Here is a 17,607-nt window from a genome sequence, read left to right on the forward strand (position 1 = left end):
GGCACGGCGGGGGCCGCTGCGGCCGCTGCAGGCAGCATGGGGCGGGCAGCGGCGTGGGGCTCCCGGCTGCTGCTGGTGGTGGTCGTGGTGGTGGTGCTGTGCGGGACAGCGGCGGCGGGGGGCCCCGGGACGGCCCCGCTGCTGTGCAATGTGAGCCTGGACAGCCCCGCCGAGGAGCGGTGGCTGCCGGTGCTGAGGCACTTCGAGCCCGCCTTCCTGCGCGCCGCCGTCGCCCGGGTCATCGAGTGAGTGTGGGGCGGCGGGGGGACCCTCCTCGGGACCGGGGGGGGTGGCGGGGACAGATGGGAGGGGGATGAAGGGCTCCGAATTGCCCCCAAATCGCCTGGGCTGTGCAGGGTTCTCGGGGGATGCGTGGAAAGGCAGTGAGGTGCAGTGAGGGATGCGGGCACGGGTGCTAAGCGGTCGGTGTCACCCGGCACGGCTGGTCTCGGTCTGGGACAGGCACTCGGTGGAGCAAAAGTTGCCAACCTTTTTGTCTCCTTCTCAGCTAATAGGTAGCTAATGCCTTGAGCGTGTTTTGCAGTGAAACCGTGCCAAAATGGGTCCACGAAGTTATTCAGCCAATTGCGGCAGAGCTGGAGTCCTTCATGCCGCAGCCCTTCGCAGGGGAAATCCTGGGGCTGTGCAAAGCCCTGGGAATCAGTTTGGGTGACGGAGTTCTGCTTAACTTCGCCTATGAATCCACCGCGTAAGTGACTGAGAGTAATAGAACCTGACAGACGTGGACACAGATTCATTTTAGCTCAGTATCTGACAAGGCAGATAAAGATACGGCAGATAAATCACGCTGTTTGATCTGATGCCATTTCTGATGTTCAGTTGGGTGGCAGTTTGCACGCTGATTTGAATGAGGTACAGAGCAGCATACCCAATAAGATAGCCTTTTAAACGCTAGTTCTTCATATCTCACAGAGCGTGCTCATCATCCTGAGCCCCCATAAGACCTAAGAAATTTTAAGTTTCTCGGCTCTAACAATGCTCCAGAATGAACAGCAACCAGGCGCAAACTACAAGTCTGCAACTTTTCTTTACCTTTACAATTTTAACAGACAGTGCTGTGTATCACTAGGATGACAAACTTAAAACTTCAGATAAAATAAGTTGTGAATTACCTGCTAATTCAATTACAGAATTACGGAGTATCCTGAGTTGGAAGGGATCCATGTGGGTCATTGAATCCGACTCTTGATTCCACACAGGGCAACCTAAGTGATAAAACATATATCTAAGATCATTGTGCAACAGCATACTTCTTGAACAACGTACTTATTAAAAATTGTTTCCATGAAAGTGAAACTATTACTGAAAAATGAGTTTTAGCACACTTCCTGTCCAAGAGAAGTTAGACTGCTGTTGAAATTGTCAATGCTTTAAAAGTAATCAGTTTCCAAACTGAAAAGATTTTGTTTGAACATTTAACCTAACTGTAATCAAAATATAATCAGGGTCCAGACAGAAATCAAACAATCTATAATTAGTAAAAAAGGAAATTAAAAAAAGTTTCAAACTGATACTCTGTGGACATTTTTTGCTGTTGGCTTTTCATCTTGATTTAGAAAAAGTAAGTTTTGAAATAATGACATTTTTCCCAAGTGGAAATCATGGTTCCTGCTTGGTCTGCTATATCTGACCTGATATAGACAGTAGCAGGGATTTTGACTTTCTAAGTCAGGTGTGATGTCTTAAGTTAAATATTGTACAGTTTTGTATGCCAGGCTCTCTGGAAAGTCTTTACCTTGTGAATATTGTGCATGACTTGTACAGGACACTGTCAAACTTTCTCATACTTTTCTTTTTCCTTTAAACTGAAAGTGAAGGCTGTGTGAAATTATATGAAAAAGTATAAGGCGAGACTATTCTTTGAGGTTGTGTATTGCAAGTGTTAATGATGTAATGTGAGCTCTTATTTGGATGCTTCCATGTGTAAAGTACTTAGAAGAAAATAAACTCAGTTACTCCTGAAATGTTGTGCTAGCTCAACTAGACTGTAATGTTGAAAGTGTTGTCGTAGCTTTTTACAAAATAATTTTATCTCTTTTTTTTTAAAGGTTCTGTACTAGTATTGTCGCTCAGGATGAAAAAGGAAACATTTACCATGGTCGGAACCTGGATTATGACTTTGTAGATATATTAAGTAAAATTACAATTGATGTGCAGTTTATAAAAAGTGGACAGGTATGAACTGTGGGTGGTGTGGCTGGGTGGTATTCTGTGAAGCAATGCTGTGTGGTTGTACAGCTGCACAGGCAGCAGCATTTAATCTGAGATATATGGTTCCCAACGCAAGTTTACTGAATTATCAGAGCACCACAGTCCCTCTTTCTAGGAATGTGGGATGAGTGCTGTTTTTTGTCTTGTTTTCTGGACCTCCAGTTAGCGGAACAAATAAAACTGCAATCTAGTGTGTCAAGATCATTATTTGGAAGGAGATGATAAAAGAAGAAAATGCCAAGGCATTAAAAAAAAGGAAGTACTACAGAATGTAGAAAAGAGAGCAGTTTTGGCAGGGACCAACTTTTTGTCCCTTTTCTAAAGCCTTGTTAATTTTATTGACCAATGTGTATGTTTTAGATGAATATTGTCTAAAATGAACTAGTTGCTAGTGCAGTTCTCATTAGTTTCATTTTCTTAATATTCATTTGTCCTTTTTGCAAATACAGAATTCTTTGTTTCTTACTTGGTCCCTTGCTAACTTGAACAAAATTTTTGTAGCTGTTGGTGATCGTTAACAGATGAAATGCAGTGTATTGTGAGTCTTTTTATCATTTACTTTGCAAGGTTTATTATAATTTAAGGCAAAGAGTTTTAAAGGTATTTCCAAAACAATATATGAAAGTCACAGGAAAAAGTACAGGATGCTGTTTTGGAATGTTGCTTGTATTTCAAAAAGTGCTTAGTTCCAGAATGCTAAAATACTGTATGTTTCTTGGTTTCAGATAGCATATCAAGGAACCACATTTCTTGGTTACGTAGGCTTATGGACTGGACAAAGTCCACACAAGTTCACAGTCTCTGGTGATGAACGAGGTAAAAAAAATCCGTCTTCCACACTTGACAACATGTATACTATTTCAGTTGATTGTTGCCTCTTCCAGCTCTTCTGTCACATTCTCTAAGAGGGAAAAATACTGTTAGGTCTGCCAGAAAGGAGATGAAACTGAATGACTTCTCTGGCCCTCGGGAGACGAAAGCACACGTGCTGCCAGTTTTTGGCTGCTACAGGGGAGAGAGGCATTTGTTTATCAGCAGTGTCATCTGAGCTTGAAAAGTGTCAGAGGAGACAGAGTAGGAGGAGGCAGTAAGAGAAAGATCTTGTGATCTGTCCGAGAGACACAATGAGAGATGACAGAGTAGGTGCTGAGACAAAAAGGGAGCCTTGTATAGCAAATAAACTGTCACTTTCCTTGTTCTCTCTTCCTTTCCCTATATCCCATTTTTCTCTGTCCACATAAGACAGCTTGAATGAAAGGATCAGAAGAGAAGAGGAAGACAGAGAATTATATACATATTCATTATCTCTGTAATTAGGGACTCTGGTGAGGAGCACGTGTGCCTTTTGATTCCTGCTTCCTTTGTTAATTCTGCTTTCTTGCAATATTAAGATTCTCTAGATTGTTTCCATAGTTGATATTTGTATTTTTTAAAAGCCTGCTTCTGATGATAGTGTAATTATTTAATCCTTTCAAAACTGGATCATCTTGGGCCAATACTGAGAGATGCTAACTGCTCTTAATTTGTACTAAAATCAGCTTGGACATAAGAGTCTTAAATGTACTGAATCTTTGCAAAACGGCTTGATTCGGTCTTGCAGACCAAAGTGAGCATGTCCTGGGGACAAAACCAGGCTGTTCTGTTCTCTATAACGTATCTCAGCAGTGTGCAAAGATCATCTGAGACCACGGTGAGATGCGTTAGTCCATGCACAAGCTCATTATTTTTTCCTGATTAAAATACTGGAATCAAGTGCTGCAAACGTTTGTGTGAGATGGGCCCCTCTTGTCCATCAGGAGCTGATGTGATGTCACCAACCTGCATGCCTTTGTTTCAGTTGCTTTTTTATTATAGACAATAATAATTCACTCAACACATGCTGCGGTCCTGTAAATCGGTTGTTACTGACTGCTTGTTTGTCTGTCTGTCACCATACAACTGAAATGAAATTTGAGGAAATAAACTTGTGCAGTCTGGCTGGGAAGGGAGGTGACTTTAAATTAGGGTGAAGGTCTCTCAAATAGCAGATATTATTTCTGTTGCCTTTTTCTTGTTTGGGCATTAAAAAAAAGTATAAAGTTGTCCTGTTTTTCTTGGTTCTCCTAATTTTTCCTGAAAACACACAATCACTATTACTACCTCTTTTTTTTTTCTTTTTTCCCCTTTTTTAGTTACTTTAAGATTTCAGTGTAATTCTTGTTGTAGGAGTTCAGTAAGACGAACAATGAGATGATTTATGCTAATATTTGAGCTGACAGATGTAGACTAACAAATCATATCAATAGACTTGCAGTCTTTTGGGCAACGCGTGTTGCAAAGTGTTACTTCCTCTTAGGGCAACCTTTGACTCTTCCATGCTCAGCACTCAGCTATGAATAAAAAATGATGAAAAATTGAGAAGCTAGTAAATTATCAATGCTGAGTTCTTGATTTAAAGTGCTAGCACTTGCAAGTTCTGAGAAGTACTGCGTATTTTCTCTAAAGAGCTAAATACCTTTCACTTTTGTTAATGCTGGTATCGGATCCTCTACTTCTTGTTCACATTATGGGTCCTACAGTGATTTGCTTGAGAACTTCTGTTCTAAGTTACACAAAGAGCACAGTAAACAGATGTTCTGTTTATTGTGGCCCTTCTCAGCAGCGTGATCTCTCTGTAGCTCTTTGTTGGATTCTTGGAAGTGAAATTGTTGAAGCTGATGCTGGAATCACTATAGGCTGAAAGAAAGGGAGTCCTGAAGTACTGATGGTAGCACTGAAACAGAGATCTTTAACTTCTGAGCATGTTTTCTGACTGAAACCTTTCAGACTGGTTGAGAGTTCTATTGCTGTAAATCTTTTAATCTACAGATTAAGAGTTTCTAATCGAGTAGAGGGTAAGATTGCAGAGCTAGAGATGGGACGTGGAAAAGAAAGGAAGATGAGGAGGATAGATTTTACAGTGTAAGTAACGTGTATGTGCAATAGTTTGTTTTTTTTTCTTTTTTTCCAGCGGGTGGTAGCTGGTGGGAAAATGCAATAGCTGCTTTTCTGAATCGAAATTACCCTGTCAGCTGGCTCGTCCGAGATGTAAGTGCACTACGTTATATTCTCAGATTTCAGTGATGTCGTTTCAATTTGCAGACCCCTAGTAAATTTGACTTTTTTCACAGAAAATTGAATAAATTGGTGAGATTATATTTTATAAGGGCGGATAGGTATTATCCCCAAATAATCTGCAACATGTTTGATAAAGGCAATTCCAGCCCTTCAGGGGGACGATCTCTGATCCCTGCCAAAAATCTGAGTATCTGTGCAAAGACTTCCTTCCAAGGGAGGATCTCAGCTAGCTGTGAGGGATGTAGTAATTTAGCAAATTGAGCAGCTGTACTCTCAGATAGTAGACATATGAACCCATGGTTGTTTTATTACATTTGATAATTTCCCTTATTAAAGATAGAGAGCTCACTGGTGAGTGGCAGGAGTTAGACTGGTGTTTTGTATAGCACTTTTAATGAATGTTGTATTAGTATAGCTGCTAGGATAAAACAGGTTTGATGCTTCTCCGATTTATGAATTATAGCAAACATGAATGCTATCTTTTGTAAGTAAAAACCTCCCTGCAGAGCTGGAATGTTTACTGGAGACCTCATTATTGTCATTTTTTGAGTTTGAGTTGTGACCTGAGGCCATGACTTGCCTACTACTAGCTGCAGCGCTGCTGTCAGAAATAACTAATTGTTTAAAACAATTGAGAGCACTTTTGCTTTATGTTTGTTCTCCATATTTGGCTTTAGTTCCTTCACAGCACTGATTTTTAAAGAAGTACTTCAGTAGACTGTGGCCCTATGCCTGTAAATAGTAGCTTCACTGTGGTGGAGTTACCAGTTCATACTAGGTTAGTCGTGTGGTTATGGCAAGAAAAGGAAGGCTTGATGTGAGCAATGCCACTGCTTCTCCATTGTTATCAAAATCATCTTAAACTAAAGGCAAGACAATGATGCAGTACTTTTTTTTTTTCCTCCTCATCCCATCTCTGTCCCATTTTGCAAGTTGAAAAACTTTGAGGATTGAACTGGCAGAGTGTTGACATGCCTTTATCTCTTCAATGGCAGATTTTTCATCTTTTTTCACCGTATACATGTGTGTGTGTACATGTGTATATGCATGTATGTATATTTACTTTGTGTATTTGCAAAGCTGGGATTAATGAGGTCTGTTGCTAGTCACTCATTTCATGTTCTTGTGCTAAAATCACGAGCTAAAATCACAGAAATGTTTTCAAAGAGGTATCTTCAAATAGCACCTTAGAGTTGATTGCAGTTTGCAACAAAGCTGCGACTGTTGTGCTTTTTCAGGTGTCTCAGTGCTTACTTTGTGCTTGACTGTGCTTTGCAAATTTTGTTTCATTGTGCTCTCCTTTTTGCACTAGACCCTGAGCAGAGCAGAGGACTTTCAGTCAGCTGTTCTCAGACTAGCTGGCATTCCCATCATTGCTGAAGTTTACTATATTGTAGGAGGTGTATCACCCAAAGAAGGCATGGTCATAACGAGGAATAGAAGAGGGCCAGCTGACCTGTGGCCTCTTGATCCTTTAAGTGGAGCGTAAGTACACAAAATGTTTTGTTTTTTTTTCATACTCCCTCTTAAGTGATACAGCTTTCTTTAGAGATCCAGGCCCATCTCTTACCAATGTTGAGAAGGGAAAGCTTGGGAGCCTCAGAAAGGAACCCCAGTCCCTTCCTGGGAAGGCATCACACTGCCTTGTCAGATTGGGGTAGTCCAGAGCATCAAAAAAGCATCTGTATGTATTTATTTTTTAGATAGATTTCAAAGGAGACAAGATTTGAGGGCACATTGAGGGCAAGATTTTGAGGGTTGTCTGCCAAGTATTGTATGATTAAATTCAGTGCTCCCAAGTTAGTTTTCTCACAGCGTGGTAGAAGGGTTGAAGGCTCAAAACTAATTGTTTCTGTGATTTTTGTGAAATCAGCTGCTTGATAAATGAAGGAGATCCTTAATAGTTGCCCTGCAGTGACAAAATGGAACTTGATTGCTGTCAGTTAGTAAGTGCTGGCTTGGCAACAGCCAGATGGCCTGTTGGCTCTGTGTACTCCAAGTGGAACGCTGCAGGCTACAGCGTGTGCACATAATCCTTTCTCTAATTATCTCTTTAAAGATCTAATCTTACTTTTTTCCTAGTCAGTAGTAGTTTTGCCATTAGCAGTTCAAGAGGTCACTCCTTTTTCATTTGCGTTCAGTAGCTTATGGTAAAGGCTGCTATATGTATAGGATCCCTTGGATTTGCAAGAGACACAGGGTAGAGGCTTTTGAGGGAACTTTTTTTCCTTTGGGCAGTACAGAAATACTGATTCTCAACTTTCGTTAATTACCTGCTGATGCACCTTTTGTTTGCTTGCTTGTGTGTTACATGACAGGTGGTTTCGTGTGGAGACAAATTATGACCATTGGACTACCCCTCCTCCTTTTGACGACCGAAGGTAAATTTAGTTTAGACCTCTGCAGTGAGATATCGCTTCCATTTTTAAAAAGCTTAGAGTCTTGGGTGTTTTCTTCTCTGAGCAGGTGTTAGCTTGCTGAGCAGGCAGTTTGTTCAGTTTCTGGAATGCCACTTGAATGGGAACAGATAAGCTAGGAGTGACAATGACACGTGCCAGAGGAAAGTCTGTGTGGCATTGAATGGCATGCAAGGTGAGAAGCAGCAAGGATATACTGTGTATCAAACATTTCCATATAAAGTTTAGTAAAAATTACATTTTCACTGGGAATCTAAATCCTGTATTTGATGGCACTATTGAGAGACTTGCAGATGTCACACAGTCTTTAGGATGTGTGGTCTGCAAAAAGCTGCTGGCAGATTCCCTTTGTTCTGAGTTCACAGTGTAGTAACACAGTAACTTCAGCAGTGTGAGTCTAGATTAAGTCGCACAGAACTGTGGATAATTTTAGACCATAAGAGGCATTTTAAAATTAAAGGCATTCACTGAGGAAATTCTTCACAGTGGTGGTTCATAGCCTTTGGAACAATAAACTGTGTTTAATGATATTGCATTGTTCTCCCACAGAACTCCAGCCATGAAAGCTCTCAATGCTACTGGACAGCAGAATATCAATTTTGATACGCTCTTTCAGGTATTTATTTTAAATTCTGTAATGTGGCACGTAGACTTTCACTTGAAACTCTTTCAAAGCAGAAGTGGTTACGTGGTTGTCAGTGATTTTAAAGCTATGCAAGGAAGGCATGGTGAAAAGGATGTGCCACGCAGCCACCTCTGGAGAGTTTAAGGCTGACAAGTTTGTGCATTAAAATGGTTCTGAACTCTCTGTGTAGTCATTTCATAATAGTCTGCCAACCCAAGTTGAAAGGGTAAGCGATGAATCCCATCACCATCATCTCCGTGCAGTTCCCTCGTTCAAGCGCAGTCATAAATATTAGAGCAGGCAGCTAAAGTGTTAGACAAGAGTGATATTTACCACTTAGTTTTGAGAACTTCAATTTTGTGTATTTCAGAATTTTTTTTAGTGAAATGGTCCAATACTTAAAACACAGCAAGAGTAATTCTTATTTCTGTATTATTTGTGTTTATAACTTCATCCTACTGCTGTTTCTAAATAGCATTTTAATTCCCTTTTCACCGAAATGACACATTTTCAAACTTTCTGTACAGGTGTTGTCAGTGAAGCCAGTCTTAAATGAGTAAGTATTAGATTCAGAGATGTCAATCAGTGCCTCCCTACCATGCCTTCGGCCACTTAAAAGGCCATCACAAATTTCCTCAGGATTTTCCTATACATCTGTTTGAGTATCTTGTCATTTCCCAGCATAGATTACTGCTTGTGCAGATGGTGCTGAAGACTTTCACAGAACTCTTCCTCTCTGGCCATCTTCCTCATGTCTCTCTGGCCATGAAACTGTGCTTTGTTAGGCTTAGTCTGGTAATGGGAAGTTCCTTTGTGGTAGTGAAACAAGTAACAGCTTACATGAACAGCAGTAATTTCTTAACAGTTCTTTTTACCAACTCCTTTGTGCCTTTGACTTTTGGAAAGGTTGGATTTGTGTTAACGCTAGAAATGGCTTTATCTGGTGCTTCTGATTTAGCTCTGCTTGATGTGTGAAAAAAAAAAAAAAAGTGGTAAATGGGGACATAGTTTTTAGGTACCATTTACTGGCTTTTTAAAACAGACCGATTTCAGTATAACATTACAGTTCTGCATTGTTCCGCAGGTTATCCTGTTTTGCTTTGCTTTTACATGGAGCTCAGTACCTTCTCTGGATCAGTCACTCACATTAGAGCTTGGCAATGGGTTCTTCAGAGTCAGTATGAAGACTTCCTCTCCTCTTTCTTATAAATGTGAGGAAATTTGGAAAGGAGAAGATTATATCTTTGTGACTGTTACAATTAGCAATACCGTTTTTTTAATACAGTGATCCAAACAGATGTAGAAATACTGTTTCTTTGCTGTACTAAATGGAAGGAAAAACGTGAAAACTTGTGCCAGCAGCCATCATTTTTATCAGTCTCTTTCCCACTCGTCCTAACACTTCTGTACCTAAGCAGTTTGTTTCCACTAAAATTTGTCCTGCTGCTTTGCTAGTTTTCTAAATTAATCTTCTCATCTTTGGAATGATTTTTCACTCACTGTTTTCTTCTTTTCCCTACCAGTAACACAGTGTATACCACAGTAATGAGTGCTGCATTTCCAGAGAAGTACCAGACATGGATTAGAACTATGAAGTGAAGAGGTGTAAGTAATGTGCTGGTACTCCTAGCTACTTGTACTTAAATAAAATTTCAACTGAAGGGTCATTGAGGGGCAAAGCACTGCAGTGGCATTCAAGTGACCTAGTCTGGATTCCTGATTCCCTTGGTTTGCTTATTGACCTTGGGTAAATACCTTCCCTAGTTGATTCAGAGATAGGAGTTAAGTATTGACTTTCTTTACAAAAACCTTGGAGATTGTTTGAGGAAAAGTACTTTATCAGAGGGGAAGGGGTAGGTGTGGTGAGCTACAGGTAGTTGTTGGCTATATGAACATTTTACCTATTATTTTTACCATTTCCACTACTGTGGTATATTTCACATGCCTTCCAGTGGCTGACTTTGACAGGAAGCCCTGCCAGTGGTGAACCCTAGCAGGTGAAGTTGGTGCACTTGGCACAAAGAAGAATCAAGCTTAGCTTGTAACAGCCCTTCATAACCAGCTGAACATTAGCATCCTCAGGTTTTGTCCAGTGGTCTTGCAGAAAAAGTTGAAGTGATTGAACTCCCACAGAGATTCAGGTGGTGGCTTTGCTGTTGTCAAAGGAAAATATTAAGTTACAGACATTTCTATTCCAAGAAACTCTGGTTGTGTGGGGGGGCTTGGCAGGACCATAAGAAACTGCATTTCAGTTTGAATAGTTTTTTAAACCATTATTAGTATTATATTCATAGCAGTTAATATTGGACATTAGATTTTAGCAGGACTTTTAGAGATTCTAAAGTATTAGTTTCTTTTTTAACTTCATACAAACCTATGCTCTCTTATTTACCTATGTATCTGTTTATTTCAGCAGACCAAACTGGCGAAAAGCTGAAGCTTTCCAAGACCAGCATAAGCTTTTAAAATCACACTCAAATGCAGAACAGTTGTTTTGGCTTACTAATTGTGCAAACCATTCAGGAAATAATGACTTGTTAGTTCTTTGAAGTGTTGCAGATGATACTGTTAATGAACTGTAAAGGAAGATTGATTTTATTTTAATTATATTCATGTTCTAGCAGCTGTTGATGACTAAAAACTGTTTTTTTATTGTTTTTGGAAAGAGTTGTGCAATTTGATTGTACTCATGTACTTACTAATAAATAAAAACTAAATATATTTTGTGTGGGATGTAGGTCTGAACATAATTAAATAAATATACACAGCTGATTGCTTGATTTATGAAGACCTGTGGTGATAATACCACTGTCATCATCTGTTTCTGACTTGTATGGGGCCTGTGAATGTGAGCCCAGCAGGGTCAGGTGCTGTGCCAAGCAAGAATTGGCCTGAGTGCTGGGGAAGCTGGAAGAGTTAGAGAACAGGGTTGCTGCAGGTCGTGAGACTGTCTCAGCCTTTGTTCAGCTGCATCACCGTGGCCATCCTGTCCTGAGGCACTCCGTAGATCTTCCTCAAGACAAAAGTTACTGCATCAGTGCAAAGGAACATGACTACACGGTGTGAATACCACTGCAGGCAGTATCTTTTCTCTTCAGCTATGGTTCTCCAGTGCACAAGTTCTTCAGCTGTTTTTATTAGGCTTATGCAAGATTACTGAGAGGCATGTAGTCTTAAGATGGTTCCCAGGTAATATGGAAAGCACTTGACTTATAGCAGTAGATAAGGTAGTGGACCATAAACAGATTTTCAGTCTGTCTAAGGACTGTATTTAGTATAAAGTGAGGAAATATGGCTACTCATCAGAAATCAGGAGTTATTTAAGGAGATGTGATGATACAGACTTCTTCCTCACAATAGATGATAGAAGTTTGTGATGGAATAGTTGTGAGATTAGAAAATGGATTGTTTTCCTTTTTAATATTTGAAAGCTGTCTTCAATAGAAACTTTACAACTCCCTTTTCTAGTGCAGAGGTGGTTTTTTGTTTTGTTTTGCCTAGTTGTGCTGTGACTGTGTACTGTGAATTAGGCACTTCTTGCAAGCACCCGAGAAATACAGGATTTAAGGAGTCAAGAGCAATGGATACCTTCACATAAAGCGCAGAGGTCTGGATCTTTACCAGACAAAATTCAGGGGAGTGCCTGTGAAAATTTTACCTAGAAGAAGGTATGATTGTAGCACTAGGTGAGAGAGCCATTTCCAGATATATGCAATGCTATCTGCAGTGCTGGTGTGCCGGTTATGCAAACTGTTCCCAAGTGAGCCTTCTGGAGATGTGGTCCCTTTATCTCCTTGCGCTGAGTCTGGCTAAGTGTCGTAACCTACTTACCTGCATCCTCTACTTCTGCCTGGATAAATGAGCTGCCAGCTTTGCCTTGACCCAGTTTGTATAATGATGTTAGTAGTCATATACCAGAACTGATAAAGCTGAAAAATTGAGGTTTTCTGGAAGAGGATGTGAATAATGGAAATTACAATATCTTTGAGATATCAGGATGATGTTGCTTTAATCCACAGAGCAGACACTGACTCCTCATTCCACCAGGTTTTCCTTATGTAACTGCCACCCACAAGTAAAGGCAAAACAATCCTCACAGGAATAATTTTGCATAGCCTTCTTGACCTCAGCAGTGTTAGGCTGATTATCTTCTGCCAGCGGTGTGCCCAGATTCTCAGTCCTTTATAAAATGAATCAAACATGTTTGCTTCCAAGTGTACAAACAGATCTGGAGTGTGTAAATATTTGGTATCCATGAGTATTCAGCAAACAGTTGTCCACTCCTGTATTGTCTCTTCAGCTGATCAGAAAGTGGTAAGGCTCAGTCACAGAACATATTAGTGAAAAAAAAAAATGTTTTTTGAATTTTAAGTGGGAGACTAGATTTGAAATAATCTATTTTGTTTTCCTTTTGTTCCTTTAAAATATTTTCTGAAAGCCTTGCATTTTATCAGTTTATAAACAAACATTCAGACACTCTGCCAATAAAATGAAGCCTTTATGCCTATATAGATATAGGTATATGTATTTTGCTAAGCAGAAGGATATGTATAACTTTCTGGTCTTAGTTTAATTACATGCTAAAAAATATAAACGAAGTGTTAAACAACATATATTACAAACAAGATAATCTGTGAAACGTGTTGAGCTTCTTTTGTCTAAGAATTGAAATCTGATAAAAATGCAGAAAGGTTTTTAAACAGTTTAAATAAAACAATGCTGGATATATAAGGAAACAATAAATGTAGTACTGGTTGTTTTGAGAGAGGTGTTTTTTTTTTGTGGGATCTGGTTTGTTCTTTAAAAAAAGAAGGATCATTTATAGTTATTGGAATTGCTCACTGGTCATCCTTCTCTTTGACGTTTCATCTGCTTTGTGTGTTCACATTTTAGAGACTGGGAAATAAAACAGTTTTTCTGCTTTCTCAAGCCCCATCAGCTTCATGACTTAGAATTGATAAGTAATTAACAAGAACTAAGTTACGTTATCCTTGCTTTGTCCATTCTTTTGTTTCTGCAGTCCAAATTCCCTAGCTATAAAGCCCCAAATATTTTTCAGTCCACCATAGGGACCAGGTGAAATGTTTCTTTCTTTTCTCTTTGAGAAATTTGCATTTAACAAAAGGGAACTTGAAGCTGTTTACAAACTGGTCCTTTTAAGATGAGAGAAGCCAATGTACCATCTTTCTCATTCCTAATCCTCTTCAGTAATCCTAATCCATTTCAGACCTGTAACCTTTCTTAAGCATCACATGGGAGAGGATTCTTAAGGCTGCTCAGAACTGTGCAGTAAGTAAATCGAAGGGTCTGTACTTGTTGCAGAGCAGTGCATATTTTGTGTGCTGCAGGTGCTGAAAGCAATGGCAATTTCTGCTGCATGCCCAAGAGAACAGCCTACTTGATCATTTAGATCTCAGGAGGAGTTTCTAAATCTGTAATCAAGTAAATCACTTCAGAGATTACTGATCACTTTGGGTACTGAATGCTGGTTATATAAGCAAACAAACAAATATTTAAGAAGTGGAGAGCTTCTTTTGTGTTTATTTTAATAAATCCTTAAGCTAGAAATTGGTGGCAAGGTAAGTTTTATTTTTCTTTTCTCTGCAACTGTTTTGTCTTCAGTAGTTACTTGGTGAGGTGAAATGTCCTTTCCATAGATCACTTTTTCTAAGTGAAATTCTCCTTTTTGGCACTGCAGTAACTGTGCAGGTGCAGAGTTCAGTGCATGTGTAAAATTAACCATGTTTCACTGTCTTGTTTCCAGCTATGAGCAAAGCTTAGTCTGTCGTACACGTGGAGCAGGGGTATTTACTCTAGGAGGGAAAGGAAGGATCATCACTTTCCCTGGTGCTAGCAAGCATTTTTATTCTTGTTAAAATTATTTTCTACATGTTGCAGTTTTTCTACTAGCAGAACTTAAAATTAGTTTCAATTTTGCATCTCTCACTGTTTTCTTCCTAGTAAACAGTCTGTTTTATCCTCTCTTTGCCTTCTAGATTCTGTTCATCTCTTCCCTTGGTCATCCAAATGTCTGTAAAATTTACAAGCTAGTGGGGATTCTGTTGTGCATATGACATGTGAATGTGTTGTCTTTCTTTGGAAGCGCATTGTTTTAGAGTTAACTTTGCATGGTGGAGTAGTTTGTTGCTCCTTTCAGGACTTTGATTCAAGTAGGTAGAGCCCCAAATTCTGCACAGGTCTGTAATCTGGACGAGCTCAGTGATGTGACAGAGTGTAGAATTTGATTCAAAATGGTGTCATGGGTTTTCATTTTGTAAGAGTTGATACTTGCAGTAAGCATGGAAATTTACCTAGGCTTTTGTTGTTGCTGTTTTGGAGTGTTTGTTTTCTTTCTTTCTTTCCTTCCTTCTTTCTTGTTGATGCAGAGGGACTTATACAAGTTTTCCTTTATCGGATTTTATGTGTTATTTTATCATGGGGTAGTATTAAACAGATCAGCAGCCTGTGTTGCAAAAGGAAGTATGTTAGCCCATATCTGGGGAGGTGTACGTGGACTATGACCGTAGAAGTTTCTTCTGCCTTTCAACGCCAACTGGTGAACAGGGAATATGCATCAATATGTGTTTGTGGTCTTCTGCTGAGGCACCGAGCTTTATTGATCTGTGAGTTGCCTGTATCTATGTGCAGCTCTTGAGTCTATGCCTTGTTCAGTGGTGTTTTTGGTGAGAAAGGAGTAGGCAGCCAGTTTTTTCACAGATGCGCTGTTTACCTCAGCTAGTTGTTTAATACAGCCTGTATTTGAGGTGATGCCACCATTGAACTTCATCGTGTCATTCGGGCTGCATCCTTATGGACTCCTACAGTGCAACTTTTCCTTGCAAACAGGGTTTTAGGTATGGGGTGGTTATATTTCACTGTGGGATGGATGAGGAAGGATCAGAGGTGCTGAGCGGTTGGGTTAGCTCTATTTCTTTCTCACTCAACCCACCCTTGAAGCAGGTATCATTCCTTTGGATTCTCTGGTTTATTGCTTTGCACGCCTTTGCTCAGGCTGTGGCCCTCAGAAGAATCTGTTGGTAACAAAAAGTTTGCAGCTGCAGGAATTGCTTGGGAGAGACCTGTTAACCAGATCAGAGATGTAGGTAAGTGCTAATGCCTGTGCTTGCTCTCTGCAGGTGCTCCTAGGGTATGCTAACACAGACTACCCCTCTTGTACAGATGGCCAAAATTCACGTTTAAAGTAGAGCTGTCCAAACAACAAATGCTTGTATTTTTGTTGTTGTTGTTGTTTTTTGCGTTTTTTTTTTTTCTTCAGGGGAAAAGTTTTATTTTGTTTCTCCAGAAGTGATCTCAAATCCAAGATCATGTTTTATCAAAAGTTGAAACATCCAGCTTTCTTTGAGGCTGGTAGTATCAGGTTTTGAAGCTAGGCAGGTAGGCTGTGTTGACCTCTGCTGTGGAGGAGCAGCTGTCCGCACTAGCCATGCTTCAGAGTTTTTTCTTGGGCCTGGCTTGAATCTGCTCCTGTGGACTGAGCTCCTATTTAGTAGCCAGATTGTGTCCTCTGGTGTCTTTCATCTGAAAGGAGCCCGTGTCATGCTGTTTCTGACTGCTCTGCCAGGTGTACCAGAACACACTAAGTGGAGGTGATTGGGGATGTCTGTTTCTAAAGCAAGCTGCTGATACAGAATGGATCATTCCTATCATTGCTTCTCTGGGGAGCTAATACTTGGTGAAATCTTCAGGTATTTCTCTTTGAGAAAACATCTTTATGTGAAAATCCATATAGAAATTATAAGTCTACACACAGAGTTTCTGAACTTGAAAATCTGTTTTTCCTGAAATGGGATTTTCCCTGTATAGGAGGTGACAAGTAAGAGCCTTACATGATAGAGATTCTGATTTTTTTCCTGTGCAATTGTCCATTTAAGTAGTTAATAATTTGAAAAGTTGTCGGAGTACCTGCATTATGAAAAAAAGACTATAAAGCACCAGATGTATTTTGGCATAATTTGCAGTGATTTCAGGCCACTTTTGACACTGATATGCAATAATGTTGTTAGACTAAAACTAGAGTGGCTGGTATTTTGTTAAGGACATTGTAAATTATCTTCCTGTTGCATCATCCAGTTAATGTGAAGATGCCTTTATGCATTTCAGCATTCTGGGCAAGATAAAGAATTTCAGCATTTCTTTTATCTAGAAACTTTCTGCGCTGATGTTTTGTTTAGCATGGATCATCCCCCTGAGCAAGCACCGTGCACAAGTACCTTATACAACACTGGACACGTTCCTTCAATTAGTCTTTCTGCAGATCTGTAGGCAAAAGGGCTGCAGGAGGTGAGAGAAGGGAAGGGCTTTTCCCTGCCCTGCTGAGAAGAAGTGCCTCTGCTGCCCTGACCCTTCAAAACCCTTTAAAATTTTGTGCTAGCACCAGACCTAATATCGTTAAAGACGATTTTTTCCTTCCTTTCCTTTTTCAGTTTTCTCCCTCTCTCCAGTTCTGGGGCAGAATAAAAATCTTTATAAATCTTATGTGATACAGCCTGGGACTACTGTGGTGGTTGTCCATGGAGTTTTATTTTTCCAACATTTTTTACTTCCCTCAGAGGAAATGTGTCTGACAACAAAAGGCATTCTGATTGTCCTCAAAGTGAGAAGTTTCAGAATTTGACTTATTCTTGAAACAGGATCCTTTTGCTCTGAACAGAGTTTTCTGCAGCAGTGAGGTGAACAAAAGTCTGGCTGTCCTGTCCTTTTATACTGGCCAGGATCTGAGCAATTGATGGCATAATACACCCCCACACTCAAGCAGATCCATGAGGTGAAGAAAAGCAGTATTTATTTCACAAAGCTGATTATTTTCTTATGATAGCTAATTGTTATTTTAGACTTATCTCCCCTCTAGCTGTGGAACCGCAAATAGATTTAAATACCATATATATGTTTGTCCCTCGTAATGAGAGTTATCCTTCAGAGATGGTATATGCATAAATATATTTGCATATTCTGAGTGTTACTGAATCAACTTAATTACTTTAATGCTTCCAGATCAGTATAAAAAATCTTGATTTTTTGCTATATTGCAAATGCCTCAAATATGCAGTCATGTAGTATTTTAGCACCTTTTACTTCGTCTGGGTGCTTCAGCTGTGCATGAGTAATGGGGGTGGTAGCATGAGGATTTGGAGATGTGGTCTGCTCTTAATGCTCAATCAAGCATATTTTACTGTACCATTTGAAATGAAGGTTCACATCAAAGAGCCATATTGCTAA

The 17,607-nt window shown here is 39.8% G+C and overlaps 2 protein-coding genes across 14 annotated transcripts in view; one reads left to right on the forward strand and one right to left on the reverse strand.

Annotated features, from left to right (window-relative positions):
• Positions 1–17,607, reverse strand: part of FAM47E (family with sequence similarity 47 member E) — a 66,742-nt gene that overhangs the window by 41,661 nt on the left and 7,474 nt on the right. For all 12 annotated transcript variants that reach the window (XR_011809329.1, XR_011809321.1, XR_011809328.1 and 9 more), the window contains exon 3: positions 1,134–1,226. The gene's annotated coding sequence lies outside the window, so the exon portion shown is untranslated. The remainder of the gene's footprint in view (positions 1–1,133; positions 1,227–17,607) is intronic.
• On the forward strand, positions 37–11,091 carry NAAA (N-acylethanolamine acid amidase). Of its 2 annotated transcripts, none has more exons than XM_027456068.3 (11): positions 37–245; positions 545–709; positions 2,070–2,196; positions 2,958–3,048; positions 5,222–5,298; positions 6,641–6,813; positions 7,647–7,709; positions 8,295–8,361; positions 8,898–8,926; positions 9,894–9,975; positions 10,784–11,091. In XM_027456068.3, the coding sequence occupies exons 1-10, from the start codon at positions 37–39 to the stop codon at positions 9,967–9,969; spliced, it is 1,077 nt and encodes a 358-aa protein (XP_027311869.3). In that variant the 3' UTR covers positions 9,970–9,975; positions 10,784–11,091. The 2 variants fall into 2 exon arrangements, with proteins under 2 accessions (XP_027311869.3, XP_027311870.3); XM_027456069.3 differs by having other exon boundaries at positions 10,787–11,091.

Source organism: Anas platyrhynchos, chromosome 4 (assembly GCF_047663525.1).
Source record: "Anas platyrhynchos isolate ZD024472 breed Pekin duck chromosome 4, IASCAAS_PekinDuck_T2T, whole genome shotgun sequence".
Taxonomy (NCBI): Eukaryota; Metazoa; Chordata; class Aves; order Anseriformes; family Anatidae; genus Anas; species Anas platyrhynchos.